The 16,674-nt window shown below is 37.1% G+C and overlaps 1 protein-coding gene across 8 annotated transcripts in view; it reads left to right on the top strand.

Annotated features, from left to right (window-relative positions):
- The window catches only part of ACVR1C (activin A receptor type 1C), a 55,252-nt gene that overhangs the window by 12,090 nt on the left and 26,488 nt on the right, over positions 1-16,674 (top strand). For 3 of the 8 annotated variants that reach the window (XM_039335387.1, XM_039335385.1, XM_039335388.1), the window contains 3 exons: positions 791-1,021; positions 9,882-9,986; positions 14,192-14,437. In XM_039335387.1, the coding sequence (XP_039191321.1) occupies positions 791-1,021; positions 9,882-9,986; positions 14,192-14,437 (582 nt within the window). Of the gene's footprint in view, positions 1-790; positions 1,022-9,881; positions 9,987-13,475; positions 13,631-14,191; positions 14,438-16,674 lie in introns of those variants that run through there. The other 5 variants (XM_039335390.1, XM_039335392.1, XM_039335386.1 and 2 more) reach the window with 4 other exon arrangements.

The following is a 16,674-nucleotide window of genomic DNA, read 5'->3' on the forward strand; positions in this document are numbered from 1 at the left end:
CATGGTCTAGATCAGGGGTAGGCAACCTTGGCTCTTTTATAACTTGTGGACTTCAATTCCTGTGCTGGCTCAGGAATTCTGGGAGTTGAAGTCCACGAGTCATAAAAGAGCCAAGGTTGCCTACCCCTGATCTAGATGAAATCTTGCTTTGGATTCATGGTTTTAATTTAGGATTTATGATGGTAGGATCAATTGCATCTCCCTCAAAGGCACTGTATAAAAACATGTTATTTAACATATAGGTAGTCCTTGACTTACGACCACAACTGAGCCCAAAATTTCTGTTGTTAAGTGAGACATTCGTTAAGTGAGTTTTGCCCCATTTTACGACCTTTCTTGCCTCAGTTGTTAAGTGAATCACTGCAATTGATAAGTTAATAACCTGGTTGTTAAAGGAATCTGGCTTCCCCACTGAACTTTGGTTGTCAGAAGGTCACAAAAAGTGATCACATGATCTTGGGACACAGCAACAATCAAAGATATGAACCAGTTGCCAAGCATCTGAATTTTGATCACACAATCATAGGAATGCTGCAAAGGTGAAAAATGGTCATAAGTCACTTTTTTCCGTGCCATTATAACTTTGAATGGTCACTAAATGAGCCATTTGTAAATCAAGGACTACCTGTATATTACATCTGTTTAAAAAACTAAATGATTTCTCCGTACTCTTCCTTTTTCAGACAACTCTCTCCAAGTGCCATTAGCCTCAAGTAATGTGGACTAGGTTGGGAATGTTCTATGTCTTGTTTGGCATTGTTGTCTACCAAAGACTTAATTATCATTTCAGGCTTAACATGTGTGTGCCAGTTGTGTGAAAAAACAAACTTCACTTGTGAAACAGAGGGAGCATGTTGGACTTCTGTCATGCTAACGAATGGTCGGCAAGAAGTAATAAAGGCATGTGTTTCCCTACCGCAGCTGAAGGCACAGATCTTCTGCCACAGTTCAAAGAACGTAACCAGGACCGAATGCTGCTACACAGATTTCTGCAACAATATCACCATTTACCTGCCCACAGGTAAGTCTTTCTTTATGATATCATTATCATTTCATTAAAATTATGTATATGTATATATATATACTATTAAAACAGTGATCACCAAGAAAATGCTTTAAGAGAATAAAATTTAATTAATCAACCAAGCTTTCATCAAAATACATTTGACATCATCAGGGTTAAAAGGCAAGTATAGGGACCTATACTTCCCTTTTAACCCTGACGATGTCAAATGTATTTTGACGAAAGCTTGGTTGATTAATTAAATTTTATTCTCTTAAAGCATTCTCTTGGTGATCACTGTTTTAATAATATGGATATTCCCAAGAGTCATATTTTTACTTTTATTTTTAATATGAGAAATGCTATCCTTTTACTACAGATATTTCTTAAAAGTAATCTTGAAACAAGATTCTGATTTTTTAATTCATTTTGGTACAGACATAGTTGGCTTGAGTTTTGAATTGGGATGGCACACCTATAGTGATGATAAATCAATCAATCAATCAATGTTCGTAAGTTACACAGACTTAGTATTTTATAAGCTACTTGTCAATATAAATCTTGTAAATCAGTATTACAATATGAACATCATACCATTCCCATTCCCCATGTTTGGTATAAAGGTTTATTATTATACAGATGTAATAATAAACTTACAACCTCGACGTACAACCATTTGTTTAGTGACTGTTCAAAGTTGCAACAGGACTGAAAAAAGTGACTTATGGTCATTTTCCACACTTGCGATCTTTGCAGCACTACCATGTTCAGGTGATCAAACTTTGGATACTTTGCAACAGGCATGTATTTATGTCGGTTGCAGTGTCCCAGGGTCACGTGATCACCTTTTGCAACCTTCTGATAAGCAAAGTCAATGGAGAAGCCAGATTCACTTAACAACCGTGTTATTAACTTAACAATCGCATTGTTAAGATTCACTTAACACAGTGGTTCTCAACCTTTTTAATGCCGCGACCCCCAACCAGTTGTAAGTCGAGGACTACTCAACCGGTCGTAAGTCGAGGACTACTCAACTGGTGCAGCACCGTTTGCAGAATGGGACTTTTGGCGGGCTCAGCAGGGCAGAGACAGCCTGGACAATTCCTATTGGCTTTTGAAAGCCAATAGAATTAGACTCTATTCAAGAGAGTCTATTCTAGTGGCTTTCAAAAGCCAATAGAATAAAAGGGAGTAGCACAGCTAAGGAAAAGGGGAAAAAATGGCGGACCGCATTGTTTGGCGACCCCCATGAAATGGTCGTTCGACCCCAAATGGGGTCCCGACCCACAGGTTGAGAACCACTGACTTAACACGTAAGGCAAGAAAAGTTGTAAAATGGGGCAAAATTCACTTTACAATTGTTTTGCTTAGCACTGGAAATTTTAGGCTCAGTTGTGGTTCTCTGTCAAGAACTACTGTAATTTAGTTCACTTGAAGCTTTCATTTAATGAATTTCTGTATAGTTCGAATTTCAGTTCTGCGAGAAGATTTAAATAAGAGGAAAAACAGAAGCCTACAATTTGAGTCTGCAATCATGTCTGCAATCTGCCAGTCTGTCCCACTTACTCCTGCCCTATAAACTTTGTTCTGAGTTTGAGTCATCAACTGTAAGACTTGCTTTGATCACATGTGAGCTCAGTATAGACACGGTCTTAAGAGATAGAGATATTAATACATAGGCATGTATTCCATCCAATTCCTAGTTTTGAAGTATAAGTAATAAATGCTATGTCAGTGACTGTAATTACTTTGATTCTGATTTAGAACAAATATTTGCACTTGGAAAAAAATTATGTAACCATGTTCCAATATTGTCAAGGTGAATTGTTAGAATTGTAAGCCATGTGTTTATATGATATGAGAACATTATACTTTTTCATTATCTTTCTCCACATAACTACTACGTAGTAAGATCTTAGAGACAAAAATACATGCACAAGATTCATCTGTGGTATATTTACTTAGGGCTAAATTCTCTTATACTAAGCGGAACTTATTCTAATGAGCATATACATTTATCAAACAAGTAAGCACCTACACTGTCCTGTCAGAGGGGTTTTCATTCAAGTTTCCAAAACTTTTGTAAGGTCAGCTTTGTCGTACAATAGAAGGTCTGATAAAACTTTTCCTTATCCGTTTTGTATTGCTTAAACATCTCCTGAAGTTTTATTTTCATACTGTATTTATTTTGTGGTTAATGTTTAATCATTTTTGACTTCTTGCTTCAGTATTAAATGCTGCTTGACGACAATAGTTTTTAAAATGTTTATTTTGATAGTTCAAGAATGTATTTCTAAAATTCAGTATAACATCAATCTTTTAAACACCAGAATGAAGCATAATGTGCAAGACTATAATAATTTATTTAGGTTACAGGAAGAAGCTGTTTCTTAAAGGAAGTTAAGGAATTGAATTTTTTCCTACTGTACAGTTACTGTACAGCTATTGCCTATTACTGTGTAATCAGGGGGCACTAATCAGGGAACACTTCCATAAATTGCCTAAATATGTATGTAACTAAATTCATATTAGGAAAAATAGAATATTAAAATAAACATTTCCTGCCAATCTTTATATTTTGCCAGTGAAAAGATGTATACATAACCACTATGTGGAAATTTTACCTAACTTAAATACTGAAACATTCTTTTCTCCTCGCTCAGTGAGGAGAAATAGCAGTGTTCCAATATCTCAGGGGCTGCCACAAAGAAGAGGGAGTCAAGCTATTCTCCAAAGCGCCTGAAGGCAGGACAAGAAGCAACGGATGGAAACTAATCAAGAAGAGAAGCATCCTAGAACTGAGGAGAAACTTCCTGACAGTTAGAACAATTAACCAGTGGAACAACCTGCCTCCAGAAGTGGTGAATGCTCCAATACTGGAAGTTTTTAAGAAGAGACTGGACAGCCATTTGTCTGAAATGGTATAGGGTTTCCTGCCTGAGTAGGGAGTTGGACTCGATGACCTCCAAAGTCCCTTCCAACTATATTATCATTATGATGATGATGATGATGATGATGATGACGATGATCAAGTCTTGTAAGGGAAGACTTGTTCACTCACCTGAAGATTCTTTGCTAGACTATTTTATGGTTTTAATACAGCTTACCGTTTTGAGTACAAAACTCTATTTTAGGGACAAGGCAACTATTAGAATTAAATGGAGTTAACCTCCCGAGTTAGTTAATCTGTATTTCTTGTATGCTGAGCATTGGGTTTCAAAGATAGCTTTGACATGTGATAACAAAAATAATGTAATGAGTAGGTATGTGATAAATGCTATGGTCAGTGTCTGTAATGACTTTGATTCTGGTTCAGAACAAATATTAGTGACCGTTCAAAGTTATAACAAAGTCCCAAAAAGCTACTTACGACCCAGTTTCAAAGTTACTGTGGCTGCAATATTCCTCCAGTCATTTGCCCTTATGCCTAATTTCAGGGATGCTGTGTTGCTTATCCACCCACCTAGTCCACCCGATTGGGCCCCTGCAGGCACACATCCACACAGGAATGGATATACAGTAGCTTGTGCCAATCTGGTGGAGTTTAATGACCCTCGGATTTGTTTAATGGCTGCCTCAGGGACAGCAGAGGGTGGAATGATTAAGTAAGGCCATTTCTCTTAATGGCCATCATGGCATGCAATTGTAATGGGCAGGCTCGATTACAGTGATCCTTGAGGACTACCTTTATATATATTTAAAAGCTTTTATAAGAGAAATGTTTATGTCAAATAATTAAAAACAGGGCATATCTATATTTTTAATAAAGGGTTTATTTTTGGCAATTTATATTAACAATTACATAAATTAGAGGAGCTGTATATAAATTTCCCATATGATACAAAATGTAAATATGAATGGTTATTAAATTTCCTACATTGCTTTTTTTAAATAAAAATTACCAGATTGGAACTTCTCTACTAATAACAAATGGAGTAAAATGGTACAGATTGTCTCAACTTACAACTGGTCATTTTATAACCATTTGGAGTTTACAATGACTTTATGGTCTCTAAAATACTTCTGGCCATCATAAAATGTATATCCCCCCCGCAGGTCACATGACTGCATTTTAGGTGCTTGGCAGTTGACTCACCTTTGTAACTAGTTGCAGCATCCCATGTCACATGAACATGATTTGCAATGTTTTTGCTAGTTTCCAGTGTTTTTTGCTGGTGTCCATGTAATTTAACATAATGACCACATGATTCACTTAACAACTGTGTGATTCACTTAGCAGTGATGCACTTAATGATCACCACAAAAAAAGTAAAACGAAATGGGTCTGGTCATGTGGGTGCCTCCATGTGAGGCACAGCCTCAACCTGTGCTAATTCATCATATTATGATTTCATTTTTCACAATTAGAATCTGGGACTATGTTGGTATGAATCTCTGAATGGGGATGGCGATGTATTGTAACAGCATCAAATTGCAGTTCAAGTAAAATTATTTCCAACAATACAGATGTTTTGGAAAGCCAGAATGTAACACTGAGGACATGTTTACACCATTACCATTTTCATGTCTTGCTTGCCATTTTATTGGTCTCTTAATATTCTTTCAGAATTACTTTTAATACTCTCCCTGCAAAATAATGCAATTGTTATGATACTTGTCTGGTATGTAGAATATATCTGATTTGAAATTGAACAGCATTTTAATTACCATTTTTCTTTTCTTGAGCTATCTGCTTTGCCTCAGTTACCTCAAGCATTTGCAAAAGAGGTGAAACAATATACCACTCAACTAATTTGAGAAACCAAAACCAGCAGAAATTAGCTCCAAGTATGGAAATTACTTCAAGTGCCTGGAGAAATGACAAAATGGCACACCAATTGACTTATTAAGTGAAGAAGAAATAGATACAGAGTGGGTGGATGGGGTGATGAAAGGGCAGGGAATGTAATTTTTTAAAGAAAGCTTTCTTTTTTACCCAGCAACGCTCTGTGCTAGACAAATGTTTTAATCATTATGTAAGAGTAGGATTGCTCACTCTATAAGATATAAGAGACCATGGTAGCCATCAACTTAGTTGAAGAAGTTTTCTGCCTCCACAATGCAGTTGATTAAATAATATGACTGGTCTAGGAAAAATTAAAATGCTTCAAGCAAAATAAACAGTAGTGTTTGAGACAATAACCTATTTTGAAAGCAATGTAGGAAACCATGCCTTGTGGGTTCTTTTGCAGAGTGTAAACAGGGTTGTTCATTTCTATCATCTAAAAATGGTCGTTGCCTATCATTTAGTTATATATATTTTAAATTAGATTAACACTATACCACTGCATTTCTGTAATATTACAATCAAAAGAGGAGAAAGTTATCTTAGAACTTGCTGAATCCCAAGATGCAAGCTTAATACTACGCTTAGTATTTAGTGTGATTCATTTCATAAGACACTCTGGTCCTCAAAGGTTTTGTACAACTATACTAAGTGCTCTTCAATCTTTTTGTTCATGCAAGAAAAGTGAAGAAACATTGTTTACTATATTTTCTATCAGACAACATGCAAACAAACCATCATGTCTCTTCCAACTTTCCTCTCAGATTATGTTAGGAAAGCAAAATCAGAACTCCAGACATTATAGCTATCAAATTAATTCTGTAATAATGACAACAATATAATAAGTATATATAGTATATAATAATATGTTGTTTAACTAATTCTGAAATGGGTCATATTTTACACATACTGATCTATAAAGTGATTTGTTTACCTAACTTAATGCTAAAGCACGGTAGGGCCTTTCCCCATTCTCAGCCAACCATAGTGCATTCATGGCTCTTTTTACTTGACATTGTCTACATCTTATTCCCAGACCATGAGTTCAACACTTTTAAGTCCTCCTTAGCTATTCCAGACGAGAGAGTACATATTTTCCCTGTTATTGGGATGCCTCAGGCTATTATCAAACAGCCTACATTATTCCCCATTGCAATATGTAAGCTATATAAACAGGCTTTAACATTAAAACACATTTTTGTTTTTCCACTTAATACATTCATTTTCTGAAGAAGAATAGCATGGTTAGAAGGCAGTACTGCAGGCTAGTTCTGCTGATTGCCGGCTGCCTGCCTGCAGTTTGGCAGTTCGATCCTCACCGGCTCAAGGTTGACTCAGCCTTCCATCCTTCCAAGGTTTGCAAAATGAGGACCCAGATTGTTGGAGGCAATGTGCTGACTCTGTAAACTGTTTAGAGAGGGCTGTAAAGCATTAGGAAGTGGTATGTAAGTCTAAGTGCTATTGCTATTCAAAATCCTGCCATGTCTGAACTATAGTAAACCATGAATATCTACTAAGGAACAGATCATCCATCATTCCATAACGGTATTATAGCTTACTGGGCGAATTGTTTTGCAGCAGTGGGGGATTATGTATAAATGAAACCAGAGACAATCTTTATCTAAAGTTAGGTTAAGAATCCCCTTCTGATAAACTTTGGGACATAGGCCATGGCCTTTGTTCAAGCATTGTTAGCCTTTTTGGGAATGCTTTCATGACAAACATGAGAAAGCAGTGCTGCATGCTTATCACTGGTAAACAGTTTGTATTAAAATTAAATCAGACGAATGTTCCATCTTGCCCAATACTCTTTAGTTGCTCTGGCAACATCTCTTGATGTGCTTCTCAGACTGACTTTCAGAGATCCTAATGTAACTTGTTTGAAATATAATGCTTGCAATCATCAACCAAAGTTCTTAGAAGTAAATACTGTAGGGGTAAACTGGGAATGGGAGAGTACATTTTCATTAAATTATAGTTTGCTGGGAACATTTTAAACCATCTGTCTCAACCCATAGTCATCTGCATTATGTCCCCTACACTGCACATTTTCTTCGTGTCAGCTGAGAGTGTTTTTTAATCACTGTTTGCAAAGTACCAAGGCTTTATTGTCAACAGTATAAAAGGGGAAGGGAAAATAAAGCCTTTCCTTCACATTTATTGGCACCCTGGCAAAAATATTTACCATCACGTTTTAATATGTTTTTAAAAGGAAATAAACCTGATGGTTTTTAGCAAGATTTTTTGTTGTTGTTAGTTGCGAAGTCGTGTCCGACCCATCGCGACCCCATGGAATAGTATTATATAAATACTTTCTCACAAAGCAATTGGCCAGGAGAATGCCCCAAACTACACTTTCTCCACGGGAGGAAGAATACTAAAAAGATTGTTATTGGTGAGACAATATTTTCTTGAATCTGTTTACTTCTGTGTTTGTTCCTTGGTTTAAATTATAGTTTGATCAACTTCAAGTTAACATTAGTCCTGATTTTTGTCCCATGGGTCTTTTCTGATAGCTGCTTTCAGTTCAGAGCTAATTATATTTACACACAAGATTTACTGTATAATTTTCTGAAATATAAAACAAATAAATGTGTTTGTAGGGTTTTTTAATGTATCGTTTTGATGTAGCTGTCCAGCATGAGATAGACGAAAGATGACAAACAGCTCCTTATGTTATACCAATCAAAGAAGAAAAATTTGTCTTCTCATTATAGAAAAACCTGCATGCACCTGTGTGTTTTGCTTTGGGTTTTTTTTTGTATCAGGGCAAATAAGAACTACTCATGTGGGATGCAATAAGTGGAAGTAAGTAGGAATGGAAAAGAAAGGCTAGCTATTTTCTTACAACATTCAAGGAAAGTAAGAAGTAGAAAAGAACATGATTGGTTCTACCCCATGTCAGTCATCCTTGCTTCCTTGTACATGTGGAGGAAAACTATGAGAAATCCTATACTATGCAGGTCAAAGGTTTTAAGTATCATGTTTAATAACCAATCACTATTATTTATAACTGTATTTATATCTTGCTCTTCTGACTAAACAGCTCAAATCATTATTCATAAATTTGACCTACCAGCATTAGCAGTTTCATTCATACATTGTACTCTTAACTTGTACAGTTCCTCAGGAGAAAAATGTAAAACTTGTTTAGATGCTAACAGATGGATATCAAGTAATTAGTGTGGGTTTCTTGAGATGTGTGCCAAAGTAAACCCCATGTTGATCATTGATATAATTAATATCTTCTTGCATGACTTGAAGCAGAATATGGAATTGTCTGAAAAAGTGTACAATGTCAAAAAAGGAGGTTTTTTTTGAGCTTGCTGAAGAGACAGATTATCAAAAGGTACTATAAAGGCTGCAAAATGAAATAATATGGAGCAAACAGAATACATAGGTTTACATTGTTAGTTCAATGTTATAAATCTGTGGTCTTTTTTAACATATGCTTGTTAAAAAAATTATGCTCTAAGACAGGGGTCTTCAAACTTGGCCTTTTTATGACTTGTGGACTTCAACTCCCAGAATTCCTCAGCCAGGCATGCTGGCTGAGGAATTCTGGGAGTTGAAGTCCACAAGTCATAAAAGGGCCAAGTTTGAAGACCCCTGCTCTAAGATGTTTTTTTCTGCTGCTAATTAAAATTGGCTTATTGCTGCTGTGCATTGATTTTATTGAATCTATTTTCAGCTGCTTAGTAAACAAATAACATCCTCCTCCCATTGGATTAACTAACCATGGTCACTAAAAGAAGTATTCTCAAATCATCAAGCTGTTGTCAGATTATGTATTAAAATTAATTGATAAGCAACTTTTGGGTTTGAGCCATGAATTAATAGGTAGGATTCAAAAAAGACAAAATTTGATTTCCCCCCACCGGTTTCCAGCAGTACATTCAGTCAGTAAGTGAAAAATTAAGACCTAGATTATATTGTTGCATGATTCTGAGCTTGTGCTTTTAAACTTCTACTGGAGCCTTTGATGGCCTATCTCTGGCTGTCATGGTGTAGAATTAAAAATAGATTTGGCATTTAATGGATAGAATGTACTGTTTTCCAGGAGTTCCTTGTGATTGTTGTTTTTGTCTCCAGACACAGACATTCATCTCTTCATCAAACTCTCAGGAGATTTAAAGACTGAAATCTCAAGCATGCTTTCTTGGAAGCAAGTTCAGTTAAAATTAGTGGCTGAAGCAAGTATGTTGAATGGGAGGAAAAAAAAACTGCTAATAGGTCAAATTTATGAATAATGATCTGAGCTATCTAGTCAGAAGAGCAAGATATAAATTTGTTGTTGTTTTTAATTGCGAAGTCGTGTCCGACTCATCGCGACCCCATGGACAATGTTCCTCCAGGTCTTCCTGTCCTCTACCATCTTCTGGAGTCCATTTAAGTTCACACCTACTGCTTCAGTGACTCCATCCAGCCATCTCATTCTCTGTCGTCCCCTTCTTCTATTGCCCTCAATCTTTCCCAGCATTAGGCCCTTCTCCAGTGAGTCCTTCCTTCTCATTAGGTGGCCAAAGTATTTGAGTTTCAACTTCAGGATCTGGCCTTCTAAAGAGCAGTCGGAGTTGATCTCTTCTAGGACTGACCAGTTTGAATGCCTTGCAGTCCAAGGGACTCGCAGGAGTCTTCTCCAGCACCATAGTTCAAAGGCCTCAATTCTTTGGCGCTCAGCCTTTCTTATGGTCCAACTTTCACAGCCATACATTGCAACTGGGAAAACCATGGCCTGGACTATACGCATTTTGTTGGCAGGGTGATGTCTCTGCTTTTTAGTATGCTGTCTAGATTTGCCATAGCTTTCCTCCCCAGGAGCAAGCGTCTTTTAATTTCTTGGCTGCAGTCCCCACCTGAGGTGATCTTGGAGCCCAGAAAAATAAAATCTGTCACTACCTCCATTTCTTCCCCATCTATTTGCCAGGAATTGAGAGGGCCGGATGCCATGATTTTGGTTTTCTTAATGTTGAGTTTCAAGCCAACTTTTGCACTCTCCTTCTTCACCCGCATCAAGAGGCTCTTTAGTTCCTCTTCACTTTCTGCCATTAGAGTGGTATCATCTGCATATCTTAGGTTGTTGATATTTCTCCCGGCAATCTTAATTCCAACTTTTGTTTCATCTAGCCCTGCCTTTCTCATGATGTGCTCTGCATATAAGTTAAATAGGCAGGGCGACAGTATACAGCCTTGCCGGACTCCTTTTCCAATTTTGAACCAATCAGTGGTTCCGTGTCCAGTTCTCATTGTTGCTTCTTGACCAAGATATAAATACAGTTATAAAATAATAGTGATTGGTTATTAAACATGATACTTAAGACCTTTGACCTGCGTAGTATAGGATTTCTCATAGTTTTCCTCCACATGTACAAGGAAGCAAGGATGACTGACATGAGGTAGAACCAATCATATTCTTTTCTACTTCTTACTTTCTTTGAATGTTGTAAGAAAATAGCTAGCCTTTCTTTTCCATTCCTACTTACTTCCACTTCCAGTTCCTATTCGTGAGGCATTCTGAAGATCTTATCTATATTTATGTACTTTCAGCACCACATGGATGAAAATTAAATACTCATATACCACATTTATATTTATACAATAGTGAACATTGCATCTAATTACTACTGTTTGCTAACGGATGTTTTCTGCCATCTGCATGTTTTATTCATTTAATTTATAGTAGACTGTTCTGCATTAATTTCTGAAGTAATGTGTATTAATGAGTTAGCTGTAGTACTTTCCATTATACATGAAAATATTCCCTAACCTTACAATGTATTTGTGCTTAATATGGAGTAGCTGCCATTCAAATACAGACAGAGGCAAATAATTATCAGAATATGTGGTTTAAATAGAAGCACCCTATAGACTATGCAATACTTTAGATTGATAAGTGTTTTGGGGAATTCACAGAGATGTAAACACTATGGTTCTTTTAAGAAGCCTGTGTAGTTTCTCAGAATGGAGGGGGGGGGCAGATGAATAGGACCAAAGAGCTACTTGGAATCCAATCAGATCTGTTAATCTCCTGGGGCAAACCTACATAATCTGGTCCAACTCCTCTAGAGCAGTTGAGCCTATGCGTACATCCTACAAAATCTCTCTATTAGGGCTTTACCCCTTGATCTGGTTTAACATTATGTATAGTCTTTATTACTGGTGGCCACTCTGACATAACAGTAGTGCCAAAACCTGGTGCTATTTGATCTGAATCTCCAGGTTAACCTGGTAAGCAGAAGATCCAAATGTTTAGCTTGAACCTTGTGAAACATCCCATTTCAACTGCAAAGCTGGTCCCTCAGGCACAAAGTAAGTTGTTTTGAGCATTATGGAAATGTTTAAATTTAAACAGATTTGAAAAGTAAAATAGGGAATTTTTTGTTTTGTCAGAGTTTTGCACGTAGGAAATATTCTAACCAAACTCAGGTTTTAAATAATCCAGGACAGTACTTTCAGGTTAGTTAATTTGGTTTGAAAATTGTAAGCAATAATAATATGCAAAGGTACAAAATTTTGAAACTGTCAGCTGTGTATGAATGCATTTCTGACATTTGTATTTATAAAATATGTTCTCAGTAGATCTAAAGGAAACTATGATGATGCCAAAATGAACTCATGTACAGGATAACCATATTATGTAAAAATACTACAATTAGTACTATGGTACTTAAGTCCTGACATCTAATCAAATAATAAATGATGCTACATTTGCATCACCTTTCATTATTTGCTGCCCAATGTATACCCATAGAAGTTCTGTAAAAAAAAAATCATTTCTCCTATAAATACCCCATATTTTAATATATCTCTTAAGTCCATTTTGTAATTTTTTGGTATAGTAATATTAAGAGAAAATGAATCAATTAAGTCTAATGCAGGTAGAAACAGTGGTCATAAGTGGGGCTTCATGAATTGATTGCATGTCTTGGTCATTCCCCGGTTATGTATGCAGACTTTCCATATGCCATGCCTGAGCTTCTGTAGTTATGTTCTCTCTCTCTATTGTTTCCCTTTTGTGGAAGGCCATGCTCAATGAGCTGGCAGACAGAGGTGTGTGTTTTGCACAGGCTCACTTCTTCCACAGCCATCCTCAACATTTAGGGCCTCCTTTAGTGGAATAATGTGTGAAGAGGCTTAGTATATCAGCAACAGGTCCACATTCCTGGTTTCGATGATAAGCTTATCTTTGATGACATTCCACCCAACTCGGGATTTATTTACAGAAGCCAAGAGCTTGACTGCACATGACTAAGTAATTAGTTAAATTTAGGGCAGTGTTATTTTATCATTGTGTATTTTACAGGTTGGCCTATGCCCTCTTCGGGTCTTGTCTTATATATTGTTATTTTATTGTAAGACAAGCTTTCCTAATCTTCTCCAGAAAATTACATGTACCGCTCTGTATATTATTTCCCATAGGAAATGTTTATTAGGTATCTATAGTAATTTTATCTTCTAAAAAAAGATTGTGTTCTTACTTGAGAGATTATTCCTTATGCAGAAAAATAAAATTGATATTTTTCATCAATCTGGATCATCCAAATATTTAATCCGTAGCCTGAACTTACTGAACCTTTCCTTCCTTCCTTCCTTGTAAGGCTGATTTTTCACTTAAATTTATATCTACTTCACCCTTTTTCTTTCTTTTTTTTTGTGACAGTAACCTATCATCACGTGGTTTCTTGTGCTCTTGAGGGGGTATTGGAGGAGGCTTATTATGGGTCTTCTTTACCCAGAATTACCCCTTTGAACCTGAAGTTATTTCAGTATATGGAAATAGACTCTGCACTTTTGGAATATGTCAGGTTATACCAGCAATCAAGGAAAGAATCCGAGAAGAGGTAGATAACAATAGATCTGTAGAGCTGAAAAAGCCATTTAACTCATGATGTTTAACCCTGTGTAGCACAGAAATCCTAATGAAACAATGCATTACCAATGGCTGTCCAGCCTTTTCTGGAACGTGTTCCGTGAAGGTTCGAACTGTTCTTCCTCCTGATGTTTTTCCTTGCTCTTGCAGACACTGCTGCATATTATTGTTTTGCAAAATAAGCTGAATGCCAGCTTCAACCTCAGATAAATAAAGCTTCATTTATCCGCTCCATTCTAGCTAGCATCCTTTCACATATACTTATTTGGAAGCCAAACATATCCTGTACCTAACACTAGAGGTCTCCTTGGCCAACGGCCTGAGAAACAGTGAATGAATAAAATATTCCATCTCATTTTAGTTCTATTTCCTTTATCTTATAATTTTTTATTACTTTTTGTCTTATTTATTTTAAGTAGAGCCAGACCAGTTTTTTAAATAGCAAAATATAATGTAAATCCTTCCAAAATATGCATTTAAATCTAAGAAGGTAAAAAATTCATTCTGATCTTTTTCTGTGTGTGTTTTCAAGGTCAAGAACCATCAAACAAATCAAAGCTAGGACCTGTGGAGCTGACAGTAGTTACAATCATACCGGTGTGTGTGTTGTCTATTGTTTTCCTGCTGGCAGCATACACATGCCAAGGACACCTCTGCAGACACAGAAAGAAAAGAAGGCCAAATATTGAAGAACCTCTGTCTGAGTGTAATCTGGTGAACCCAGGAAAATCTCTCAAAGATCTAATTTTTGACATGACAACATCGGGTTCTGGATCTGGTATGTTTATGCGCCCCAGAGTCAATTTCAGTTTTCTTAGGTGTATAGTTTGCTTTTTTTTCTCTTTAAGGTGGAGATCACTGGGATGCATTTGTGCATGAAGACTGTTACTATATTATATTATAACCTAGGACAGTGATGGCAAACCTTTTAGAGACCGAGTGCCCCAAAACCGCCCCGCCCACCTGCTCTGCCCCTTCTGCCACCGTTCCATCCACCACAGGGCATCCACCACTTCCATGGCCTGCTGCAGCAGATCGCCCAGGCGGCCCTGCAGCGCCATGGTGGCCACGCCCTCCACCCATGCCCAATAGCATCATCTGCGTGCAACGGGGCACAAGGATGGAATCTTGTCCCTGCTGTCCGGCTGCCATGTGCTTGACTGTGCTGCTCCGTGCAGGCTGCGCTGGGGGTTGACTCTCCAGGGGCGCTGCTGGTGAAGGGGTCATGGAAGGAGGCGGGGCTGGGGTGATAGCACGCGTGTCCACAGAAAGGGCTCTGAGTGCCACCTCTGGCACGCATGCCACAGGTTCACCATCACTGACCTAGGAGTTGATGCAGACTTGTTTCTTTCTATGTCAGAAAGAAGTACCCCAAGATCACACGCAGGATCAAGGGGCTATGGACATAACCACATTCCACAACATTGCTCCACATCCCAGAGTAATAGAATGAAATAGTTTAATTGTTTTTTAAATTCACATCACATTTAGTATTAAGTGAATTGAGATAAATACATTTAAAATTGAGATGTAAATTGAGATAAATACGTTTAAAAGATAGTGTAAACAATTAAAGGCTGAAATTTCAACATGACAGAACAGCCTAAAACAGTATTCAGTAAAGGTAGTGCTTAAAATTTAATAGAAGAATACTTATACAGGTGGGATGAGATAAGAGAGATCAGAGAGCTCTCTTTAAAGAAGCTGGGTATCACAATATATTTAAAAAGTGTCTCTGTTCCTGAAGGAGGAGAGAGAAAATGAATAAGGCCTAAGTAGAAATATGGGGTATCTTTCATAGAGGAAGCATGTATTTCAGTATCCAGTCAATGAAAAATAATTCCATCATGGATTTAGAGATTCAGCTTTAAAGGAGTTGGGAAGAGAATGAATATTACCCACAAAAAAAATTAGGCTAGCATTGTTTCTTCCCCCCACCCTCCTCAAAATCTACCAGGGGGATTCATTTTATTTTTCAAAATTTAGGAGATGGCTGAAGGAGTCTACTCTAACTTTCTTTAAGAGCCAGACTTTCATAGAGAAGCTGCTTTTTTTCCTCTTAATTCTTCCTGGACTAACCCTACAACACTTTTAAATAAAGAGATCCCTCAGCCATTTCATTTTTTTGTTGTTGTTGAAAAAATTCAATCTCCATCAGCTTCTATAGGAAAGGGCAATTATGAATAATTAAAAACAACGGGGTGGGAGAGAGACAGGCAGCATAAAAAGCATTTCTCTGGCGTACTATTATGCATAAGGGTTGAAAGATCAAACTTCACACTGAACCTGAAGCGAATATTTACCTAGTGCAAAATTATGTCTAAGTTAATTTTTGAACTCCAGAAAAAACTTAACAAGAGAGTTCTGAAATCAATAGGTTTACTGTTTCTTCTTACAGACAGTTGTATGTACCTTGCTGTAAAATGGCCCAATGAGAATGTCTCTGTCTAGAGCATTGATTCCTCGTTAAGAGTCTTTACCTTGACAGAGCTAAGTGAGAGAAGTTTCATTGCACCAGCTGCTATGGTAACTAAGAATAAGCCCTTATTTGTGAGGCATCTTATAAGATGTTGCCAAAGTTGCCCTTTATGAAGAACTATGCTTTTTTATCTTTCAAAACTGTGCTTAAATGCCAAGTCTCAGAACTGAGGCGGTACGTAAAATCTTACTTTTTATTAGTGGGAAAAAGGCTTGTCTTGGGATGAACTTTTGGCTCTGCAGAGAGTAGGCTGCACAGATTCTCATGCATATTGCATGACTCTTGCATATGGTCTGAAGCACTTTGGTAGTAAGGCACGTCTCTTCTTGGTTGGATGAGGCACATCTATTTCCCAAGAGGTATATAAAATGCAGTGTTTGAGTATCATATAAAATAGGTATGCACAACATAGGGAGTATGGTCTGAAGAGCACCCCAAAAGCTACTGCTAAAATCTAGTTTTTAATGTGACATAAAGGGCAAATTGTTAAATACATATTTACTTAACAGTGTTTAATTGCTATCACTGAATTGAGC

Source organism: Crotalus tigris, unplaced genomic scaffold (genome assembly GCF_016545835.1).
Source record: "Crotalus tigris isolate CLP2741 ecotype Arizona unplaced genomic scaffold, ASM1654583v1 scf7180000017641.3106099, whole genome shotgun sequence".
NCBI classification, from domain to species: domain Eukaryota; kingdom Metazoa; phylum Chordata; class Lepidosauria; order Squamata; family Viperidae; genus Crotalus; species Crotalus tigris.